Source organism: Triturus cristatus, chromosome 9, assembly GCF_964204655.1.
Source record: "Triturus cristatus chromosome 9, aTriCri1.1, whole genome shotgun sequence".
Taxonomy (NCBI): domain Eukaryota; kingdom Metazoa; phylum Chordata; class Amphibia; order Caudata; family Salamandridae; genus Triturus; species Triturus cristatus.
The window spans coordinates 1,037,055,482-1,037,066,830 of NC_140592.1; the positions used below are offsets into that span (position 1 = coordinate 1,037,055,482).

The window sequence follows — 11,349 nt, forward strand, 5'->3', positions numbered from 1 at the left end:
ACTGTAATAAGAAAATGTGGCATTCCATTTCGCTGCATTCTGCTATTCCTTGCTGCGCCATTTAAGATGGCGTATGCTTGTTTAAACAGAGGAGTCGTTTACAAATGTCTACACTTGGCATGGTCTTCCTTGTGCGCAAGTTACCAGATAGGTTGAACCATATATGAAGCTCTGGGCCTAGAGACTGCCCTTTATTTGCATAGACGTTGCAGCGCTCGGTTGGTCAGCTCAGCAGGTGCTGCTCACTCAGGTGGAAGGACCTGCCAAGGAGCTTTCACGTCGGCTGTTCCCTGAATAGCATGAGTTCTCTGCGATCTAAGACGCGTTATGAGTCAGCGTGAAAATATTACATTTAAACTTGTTTTTGTTTAGGTAGCTAGTCCAAAATCCAAATGTTGGCTATGCTGGCTGTATGTGTGCCTTGGGCTTTAGATGGGAGCGTCTCTCTTGTGTTTTTTATGCAGCTGCTGCAATTTCTTGGTGATTTTTGGCACCTCAGTGTACTGCGGACTGTAATTATTTATGTGGACAGCATAACTGTGGGATTCCATTCAGCTTATTGTGTTTGATTTAACGTTGTGCATTTCTAACACTGGTGCCGGAAGTCGGTGAAATGCTTTCAATTTGAGATTCCTGTATTCATATTAACCATTATCAAGGGAGTAATAACACCACACCCATTAGAATATTTAGTTTTCTTTTATTTTCTCTATGTAAAAAAAACTCTTATTATAAAATCATAATGCATAATGTGCTTCTAGAGTAATTTAAAGATTGGCACCATGCTGGCTCCTTTGTCCATAGTGGTATTACCTTCGGGAGAAAAGAGCATTGGCATAGCCAATAGGTCTAGCCTTTGGGACTGTATAAGTGTTTAGTCATGCAACACTTGATGTTGTTGCACCAAGGATATTGTGCTGCATAACTCAAAACTTATAAGGTCCCAAAGGCGAGACCTATTGGCTATACCAATGCTTGTTACAGTATATGCGTCATCAAAATGAACAGGAGTTGATCCACAGCGATGGATGACCCTGGTGGAAAAGCCTCTGTCACCCTCGATATTACTCAACTAAAGTTATGCAGCCAAATGGAGATGTTCTGTACAATACTGTGCAAATTTACAATTACATTGTATACATGTTTCATTTCAAATTGTTCTTCAGTATCTTTAAATCGTGCAGATGATGGGTCTTGCTTACACTTCCATACATCTCCTGGCAGCAGTAGCAGCTGCTTGCTAAACAGAGAATACAAGTTGGAAAGACCATCTGGCCAAAATGCTGCTAAATCATAAAAGAGTCTCAGGGGCGGTCTTGAGAGAACATCGGAAATCCAAGAGTAAGCCCTTAGCACCGCTCCTTGCTATCTATGAGGGCCAAGTTCTTCCATCTGCTTTATATGGCTCCGAATTATGGGGGTTCGAAAACACCACCGAGCTAGATAAGTCTGAAAATAAGTTCCTGAGAGACGCGGTTGCCCTTCCGGCCTCCACCCCGTTAATCCCCCTACGGGCAGATATGGGCAGGCGTCCTCTTAAGGCCCTAGTGCGCTTGCGCCCGTTACTCTTTTGGGTTCGCTTGCGAAGGTCTAGGGAGCTACAGACATATGCCGCCGCTCTAGATGAACTAATCCTGCTTAATTCCAAAAACAGGATTAAGTGGCTGAGCAATCTGAAGCGGATGGTAGTCCTTTTGGGTTTGAGTGATTCTTGGGAAAGTCAAACACCACCACCCAAGTTAGTGATTAAACAGCTGTACTGGGATTTAGTTCAGAATGAGACCCTCTTCAGTAGTCTAGGGGGTTCTCTAACAGAGCGATTCTTGTTATTCAAATGGGGTAGGAGTTTTGAACCGTTCCTGGACTATATTGAGTTACCCCTGGATAGAGCTCTTTATCTGAAGGTTAGGTTTGGGATCCTCCCAGTCAACGATTTCACTTCGGGATGGAAAAAGCAGAGCGGCCGATCGAACTCATGTCCTAGCTGCGCAGCACCTATAGAGTCTGTGGCGCATTTTTTTTTTGCCTGCCCAGCATATAGGGTAGCCAGGAGGACCTGGTTAAAACCGCTATGTAAGGGGATGGGCCTTAGATGCCACAGAATGGCTCTGCGGATACTCAGCACTGATACTTCTTCTATTGCTATGGTTTGCGGACTCGCAAAATTTTTGGGTAGTGCTTGGCGGTCACGCATGAGGTGTTGTAAAGCCTCCCCTACCTCCATCCAATAGCGTAAAGATAACGGTTAGGACTCCCATCCTGCCCGACATTGTTCTTATTGTCTTCATACTATGTTCATCTATGGTGTAATGGTAGTTGATGGATGTATTTTATACCGATGTTTCTTGTTCTGTATATTTTTATTGTATTGTTTTGCTTATTGTCTTCTTTTATGATAAAACTTTTTATCGAATAAAGAAATTTGAACATTTGAATACAAGTTCAGACTCAGACAAACTTTATTCGATCATTATCAAATAAGATCATAAAAGTACAAAGAAATAACAGACAAAATCTAAAAATTACACCGGTAGCCAGCGTGCTATGACATTACAGAGGTTCCAGGAATACCAGAGTTATTAAAAGGATAATAAATTCATTATAGAATTCGATATGTACTTTCACAGATGACAGGTTAAAATACAAGTTACAATTAATTATAATAAGGCAGTAGAAAGAATCTTAAAACCGTAAACACCAAGGCCTATTATGTTCTCAGGGACTTTCTTGTTTTCAAACAGGCACATAAAAAAGACGCTACTGCAAAACAAACTAGTGGGTCAGTAAGTGATTTTCAAAAATACAATGCCAACCTACATTGTTTAACATTGTGGGGCTTTAAAATTGGTAAGATGTATTTTTTTCCTTTCTCTCTGGTAAAATCCACAGAACAATATTAAATGGAGGTCAGATTGGGGCGAATTCCTGTCACAGGGACAGAGGGACAGCTCTGAATGGTTAAACCTTTTTGCTGGGAACCCAAGCAGCAGAGGTATCATATTTAGGCGCAATCGCAATAATATGAATTTATGTTGTAGTTTTGGAACATCCTCTAAGTAGAAGTAGCCTCCCTCTAAGATGGAAGGAAGTAACTGGTAGGTGAGGACTGACTTTTTACTGTAGTTCTTCTCCCTACGGTTATATTGAGCCTTTAATATGAATGTGTCAGCTACCCTTTGTCTTGAGGTTAGTTACAAACTGCTGGGTCCTTGAACAGGTCTGGCATCCCCATTGTGTTCAGTTCTACTTCAACGTAATTTAACCATTTAATCCTTTTATAGTTTTCTAATCTAAGGCAGTCCCTTATTAAATTTTGGGTTAAGGATAATGTGTCTCTGCGCCAGATGGAATGCCGCGGCAAGATAAGGGCTAGTCTAATTGCCTCTGTGATATAGGATAAGCCCAACTCCATATGTAATACATAATCTGTGCAGGATTGTGGAAGAGACACCAATGACTTAAATTGTTTTTGATAGATTGGAGACTGTCCACATGGGCCATACCCCAAATACCAGCCCCATAAGCTGCCGCAGACTTGGTTTTAGCATAGTAAATGTGTTTAATAGCGGCTAATGGTTTTGTACCTATCCTGGATATGAATGCTTTTATCGCCGCTAGGCTTCTTTCTATTCCCAGGGCCCTCCCCTTAACTAGCAGAGACCATGTTTGTTTATTAGCAAAAAATACCCCTACGTAAGGGAAGGAGTCAACCACCTCTAGTTTCCCCGATTCCGTGTAAAGATAAGCAATTTATCACGAGCCCCCCGCCCCCCCTTGCTATAATTACAAATGACTTTGTCTGGTTGACCTTTAAGTCCAAAGTACTCATGAAGGTCACATAGGCCGTGATGAGGTGTTGGAGCCCTATTCCTGTTCTGGCAATCAAAACCGCATCGTCCGCATAAGCCACAATTGGCAGCTGCGTAGAGCAATATACGGGGAGGTCTGGGGTTGCACCGAGCAGGGCCTTCTCCACACCGTTCGAATACAGGTTCATTTTCAAGATTCTTGTTATACTAATCTTCGTGGGAAAGACTAAAATGAATAATCCCACCAAGGAAAGCCCAAGTGTATGAATTTAATGTGATATTAACTCACCTTATGGAATCGCCCTTTGAAACAATGTACTGTACCTCACACCAGTTCCTAGAAGGTGGTTTTCTTAATTGCAGTCACATCCTTATGTAGAGTTAGTGAATTTCAGGCTCTGTTTTTCCAGGATCTTACTTCCAGGTGCACAAGAACATAGTAGTCTTCTGCACATTTCCACAGTTTTTGCCAAAGGTGGTTTTAACATTTCATGTCAACCAATCTATAGTTACCCTTTTTTCCACAAACCTGCAAATGTTATCAGCGAGGTCTCTATATTTGTTATACCTATGAAAAGTTCTCATGGATTATGTTGCCCTACATGGATTATTAGGAAAACTAGCCAGCACTATAGCCTACTCCAATCACAGTGCTGAAACAGCCATATAAGACCCGACCTTCTTCAGGGCCGAGGCCCCATTTGTCATCTAGATCGGTTTCAAAGCCAAAACAGTTGCTGAATTGACCATCCACGGGGGACTCCGAGAATCTCAATGCCCCCATTCTACATCACCTTCAGAAGGAGCTGGACAGTAGGCAGAACAGACTATTAATCCACCCGCTAATTGGCATAGTTTCGGCCACACCACCACCGAAGCTGCAGGACACCCTTCCTAGAATGTTTCCCTACGAGGAGCAGCTTATACTGGAGCCACCACCTCCACTTCACAAGCTGAAGAAGCATTGAGACAGGGCACTAGCCCTATACCCTCTCATTCCTATTCCTCCTTCCTCTCCTCCTCCCCCTAAGGTACCCACCCCTTCACCTAGAGCCCCTACTCCCCTCCACCACACAGGCCACCTCTGCCATCCTCACCAGAGGGGTCTCCACATTCCTCCTATGGGAAGGGTAGAGGGTGGAAGAGGTGTGGTGCAGCGGCCAGGGCAACTGAAGCCGGAACCCACTTCATATCATGTCATTCAAAGGGCGGTCACCTTTCACAAGGTAGACTTGTACATCATCGCAGATGAGGATGACTTCCTGGTGGAAACGCTCTCACACACCCCACACTTAACTCAGTACCTACCCATGCTTAAGGGTATACTAACATCCACTCAAGATGTCTTCGAAGATCCTGTTGAGGCCCGAGTAATCATGCCCAGGTTTGACAAAAAGTACAAGACATCCCCTTCAGCCCTACCTTACATCAGTGGGCTGCTCCCCTCACACTCTCTGGTCATCCATAGCACCCTAAATACGCATATACACATGGGGCTTAGGCAGACAAGGAGAGTAAAAAAAAATCGATGCAGCAGGGAAACTGGTTGCTACCTAATCTGCCTCCCATTGTCACATCGCCAATTTGGTCGGCCTACTCTGAACATACGGCTGAGCACAGTGGGATGAAATGAGGGACCTTATCCAACACCTCCTGGATCAGTACATGCAAAGGGCTCAGGTTCTCGTTGCAGAGGGTCAAACCATCTCCAATATGACAATTAGGGCTTTGGACGTGGTTGACACAGCCGCAAGGAGTATTAACTCCAGTATTCTCATCTGTCAACATGCCTGGCTGCTTGTCTCTACCTTTAAGTCAGAAACCCAACAGCACCTGATCAACATGCCCTTTGGGGAATACTTCTTCAGGTCTCACGTTAATCAGATGCTAGAGAAGATCAGGAAGGACATGGTGAAGGCATAGGGGCTCTTCAGTCCACATCGCCTGTGAGTCCTTTCATTGCTCACAATTCTGTGGTGGCACGAAAGTAACCATTATCAGAGGTTTCCACCTCAGCACACCTCCTGGGGTTATTCCAGAGGTGCCTTTCGGGGAAATAACCACAAGGGTAGAGGCGATACAGCAGAGGAAGACTCCCCCGCCAAGCAGCGACTCCCTCTCCCTTCTTCCCGACCACATTGCACCTGTCGGGGGGAGCTTGCAGCAGTTCCTTACGCAATGGCAAAACATCACCTCAGACCAATGGGTTCAGTCCATTTTAGAATAGGGCTACTGCCTAGAACTCGCTGCTCCACCACCAAACTTTCCTCAAACCCCCATGCAATCACTCCCTCTCCACAGAACACCAGCACCTCCTCCAGGAGGAAGTGGATGCGCTATTTCTCAAAGGAACCATAGAGTCTGTGCTGCCACTCCAAAGCAGCAAAGGGGTGTACGCCTGTACTTTTTCATCACCAAGAAAGACTGGTCCTTCAGGCCTATACTGGACCGAAGGCCCCTCAGCAAGTACATCCTGTAGGAGCAATTCCACATGGTCATGCTCCAGGATGTAATTTCTCTACTGCAGCAAGAAGACTTCATGACCATTCTCGACCTAAATGAAGCCCGCTTGCACATCTTGATCAACCCTGCACACCACCAATACCTCAGGTTTGTTGTGGGTGAACAGCACTTTTATTTAAAAGTTCTGACCCCTGTGTAACTACGGCACCCAGAGTCTTTACCAAATGCCTTGCAGTAATAGACGCTCCTCTCAGGAGGGGTGGCATCTACATTTTCCTGTACCTCGACAACTGGCTGATCAAGAGCGCAAACAGACAGCAGTGCTTGGCCTATACTCGATTGCCCTAGATCTCAATTGTGATCTCTGGTTCACCATAAGCGTGGGCAAGTACCACCTCCAACCCCTTCAGTTAAAGCCCTTTCTAGGGGCAATTCTAAATTCAGTCACAGGGAACGCTTACCTCAGCCCCACACGGGTCCAAGCTTTCCAGCTTCTGCAGCCTCTTTTTTTAGCCAGAGTGCCCAATAACAGTCAGGACAATAATGTGCTTTCTTTGCATGATGGCCTCCGTAATCGCCATCGTTCCACCCTAGTGGTGTCATGCTTCGTCAGGGTGACCCGATGATGAAGCATGACACCACTAGGGTGTGTGAGGGTAATAAAAACAAAAGGATTTCCTCCTTCCCCACTGTGGGTAACATCTGACTGCTTCAAATAAGGTCTTCCCATATCTGAATCACTAGGGTTAGTATTAAGAACCTATGAACTTTGTTCACCAGACCGTGGGATACTTGGAGTGAAATCATCTCTTCAACACACCTTCCACATCAATTATCTGGAATTACTGGTGGTTCAACTAGCTATCAAAGCTTTCTTCTGCCACATACATCACAAAACAGTCTGGGTCAAAACAGACAACATGACTGCCATGTATTCCCTTCAGAAACGAGGGGCTCGCATTCTTTCCAGCTCTTGGTGTAAGCGCAGAACATTTGGCGTTGGGCAATCCATGACAGTTACTTCTGCTAGTGAAATACCTTCCGGGATCGGACAAGTAGTTCACAGACATGCTCAGCAGGATGTGACAACAAGTCCACCAGTGGGCACTCTACCCCAAAGTCCTACGCCCACACTTCCAATGCTGGTGGTACCCCAATGTAGATCTGGTAGCAACCACCCAAAATGCAAAAGGCCCAAGCTTCATCTCCAGGTTTCTGCACCCTCAGTCCATGGCAAAGTTCTGTGGATGAACTGGTCAGGGATATTTGCCTACACTTTTCCGCCTCTCCCATTTTTTTCCGGTCCGTAGGCTGCGGCAGACGTCTCTCACCCACATCCTGGTGGCCTCTACGTGGACCAGACAACCTTGGTTCACAAACCTTCTAGAATTGTCTGTAGTCCCTCACAGAAAGCATCTCAATCAGTTGGATCTTCTCACTCAGCACCTGGGTACATTCAGGCACCTCAACGTCAAGCAGCTTAACGTAGAGATTTGGCTCCTGAGGTCCTAGAGATGGGTACCTCCATCTCCCTGCGGAGTGTATCTCTTATCATCAAAGAGGCTGCGAAATCTGGTGTTTACACCCACCACGTTTAATGCAGTTAAAACTTGATTCTTTTTAAAAGGTAGCGTGCATGCACAAAAAGGTTCTTAATTTCATCATCAAAGGGAGCATATTTTTAATATTAAATACCGCTTTTGTTTGTCCCCAGTAACACGTGTTTGTGATCTAGTAAGAGCTTACTCTCAGTTTGCATGTAATATCCTTTTTGTCCTCAGATCTGCCTGGTACCTTTATTACGCTCTGTGACCAAGATACATAAGATATACAAATTTGTAGTCCTCATAGAAAAATGAGACCTTGTGATCATTTGCCTTCATAATCTGTGTTTAATTTTATTGACCGATTTTATTTATTTTGCAGAATGATTTATGTATTAGTGAGCTCCTAAGAAGACACCTTATCCAATCACTTCAGTTCCAGTTAACTGCATGCAAAGGCCACAACCGAAAAGCAGAACAAGGACGTCTAGCAGTCTGCAAAGTACAGCAAAAGAAGTGATGACGCCTTTTTTTAAAACGTTTCATGTTTTCTGCAGGTGGAAAGACTTTTCATGGTCCAATAGGACACTATTTGAAAAGAAATGAATTCTAAAAATAATGTACAATTATTGCTGATATATTTTAGGATGTTAGCTTGAATTTGTTGCCTTCCTTTTCTAAACTATTACTTGAACAGGTTTTGTGCTAGAACGGTTGTGTACAAGACCATTGGAATGGCTCACTTTGGAGTTCAAGTGTGTTTAAATTATTCTGGTTATTACGTATGCCTTTGTGGGGCATCACCCAGTAGCGGTATTGGCTGAATGCACTACAAACCTATTCAATGTTTTCAAAAATGCCATAACAATCAATACATTTCCATTCTTGAACTGTCGTATACAAGCATTGGGTGTGCATTTCTCGGATTCTATCCACATTCCATCACGCTTTAGAATACTTGGTTACCTTTCTCAACTGTAAATGCCATATAAAATTCATGCTGACTTCCTCATGTGTGAGTATTTTATTTCTTTTTTTAATTTTAACTGATCCCAATATGATTGTATTGCAACATGTATGTTTTACATCGAGTACAAGTGGGGAATAATAATCTGCTATACCTAGCTAAAGCTTTACAACCAAATTAAAAATAAACATTTGGCAGATTTGTAACTATCATGCTGTTCATTACTACACAACAATAGCACAGATTTTACTATTCAGGTCAATACTTTTACTGGACGTTTCTTGACTTTCAATAAGCTGATTGAATCATAAAAGCAGCAACGTTTTGTGCTCTGAAATAGTTATATTCTGAATGACTGTTCTAACAAGCATCCAACGCGAAAAAGGTGATGGGAGGACTGCCTGTGATAATTCTAACCACTGGCAATCGCTCGGGTAGCATTTCAACCCATTGTTGTTTTGCTCACCATGCCACCTCAGACTAAACTCTGCCATACGCAAATCAGTCTTGCTCCTGCTCCAGTAGGAACAGCCAGCCTGATCTGCCAAGCCAGGTCATCTCTGAAACAGAACACAAGCAACCCAGGACCAGTTATGGCCTGAGTGGGCCTCTTCTGTCAGTTGTAGCTTGGCTCCAGTGGCACAGTGCGAAAGGGATCCATGTCTGGGCATATCCTTGACCTCTAAGGGCATTCAATGAAAAACACTTAGTGATGGTTGGAACGCTTACAAATAGTTTAACCACGGACAAGTGATTGGGGTAACATTCCAACCCATCGTTCTTTTGCCCACCAAGCCACCTCAGAAGAAATGAAATTAAATGAAACTTGGTACTTAGACCTATCTGTATACAAATCAGTCTTGGTCCTACTCCAATAGGGACAGCCCTGCCCAAACAGCCACGCCAGGGCTTCTCCAAATCAGAACCAAGATACACCAGACTGGAGAGGCCTAATGAGGCCAAAACCACTCTTGGGTTGCTGGACTGTTCCTGTTGGAGCAGGATCAAGACTGATTTGCATATGGCTAGATCTAATCTGAGGTGACATGGAGAGCAAATGAACAATGGGTTGGAATGCTACCCCAAGCGATTACCAGTAGTTAGACTTGTGTGTTTGGTTTATCCGAAAAGGCATTCGGCACAGCAAAATAAGAACATTTTAATAGTTTTACTAGTGCTAAAATAGCAAGCAGATCAGTTGTTCACATTAATATGTAGACATTTTTAAGGTTGGTCTTTACAAGTTTTTCAAGCTCGTATAGTGGTATAACAGATACTGTCAACAAAAAGAAAGCATTTCCCAGGCATAATGAGGGATTCCTCCTACCTCTCGTATAAACGTTAACTTGTAGTGCCATAAAAGCACAAGCTGCTACAGACGTTAAGATTTATTTTTGTCCATCGGATTTTCCAAAATCAGCTCCTGTAGTTGCAGTAAAGATTTCAAAGACGTTCGGTCTTTAGAATAAACAGTTCCCGATTTAAAGCTTGTAATGCATACAATCGGAAAATTAAAAATGAAAAGCCATAAACTAAAAAGACTATATGGGGGTATCAGTTTCACCCGCGTCATTTCCTGATGCCCACGGGTAAGGTGGCAGTAGTGTTTCTGCTTTATATTCAAATTGAGTGTATGCCTTGCATATTCCTGACCTCTATTATCCCGTTTGAAAATTCTGATATTTTACTGGAAATTATTTTATGACAAATGTGGGAGCCACACAGGGAAGTGCCTTTAATGATATTCGAATATGAGGTAGATGCTGCCCTACCTTGCCTCATTCTTTGTGCTATTTCAGATTCTTTTTCTGTCCCCATGGTCTGGTCAGACTCTTCAGAGCATAATAGAAGAATTGGAAGATGTTTCGCCTCAGGGTGCCCATGGAGCTACCATGCACCATTCATTTTTATTTGTGAGCAAAGCAGGTTGTATGACTGTCTCCTGTGGCTGCTGATTGTGCGGTTCCTGAATCTATAAGGTTTTTCTGTGCCTTGTTTACGTTGTGCATCTATTTTGTTTTTTTACAAACTTTATTGCTTTTACAGAGAAATATCAATAATATGCAGAAGGAAACAGTACATTGTGTGTTTCAACATCAGTACCTTTAAAGGATAAAGAGTTAGACAATAACCATAACACAGGTTATTAGGGATAAAGTTCGTAGCCACCTTAACATATATGAGTAAATTTGAAATGTATTGCAAAAGGTTTGATATTTAAACAGAGCACTCCCAACCCCCCACCTCCCATAACCAGTCCCTTAAATCGTTCATTGTCACAAGTATACTGATATATAGTCCTAACACACCAATGGGTGTATACATCTGGGTGGGAATGGGAGTAAAGGTGTCATCTATTCTTCCAGGAACTAATCATGGCACCAGAGTGCATTATAAATTGTAAGTCAATACTCAGTGTATTGTTTATACAGCATAGGATATTGTAGCGGTGTTTCTGTTTAAATCAAGGCAATACTGACATAAGGAATTCGAAATGGGGTATGAAAAGAATATTATGAGCCAGGTTAAACCTCAACAGACTCCTGGGCAGTAAAGGCCTCAAGCA

At 43.2% G+C, this 11,349-nt stretch overlaps 1 protein-coding gene across 1 annotated transcript in view; it reads left to right on the plus strand.

Moving 5' to 3' along the window:
* Nucleotides 1-8,828, plus strand: part of CNIH1 (cornichon family member 1) — a 117,712-nt gene extending 108,884 nt beyond the window's left edge. Inside the window, exon 5 of the mRNA XM_085626833.1 lies at nucleotides 8,199-8,828. Coding sequence (XP_085482959.1) covers nucleotides 8,199-8,226 — 28 coding nt within the window. The 3' untranslated portion in view covers nucleotides 8,227-8,828. The remainder of the gene's footprint in view (nucleotides 1-8,198) is intronic.
* The last annotated feature ends 2,521 nt before the right edge of the window (nucleotides 8,829-11,349 follow it).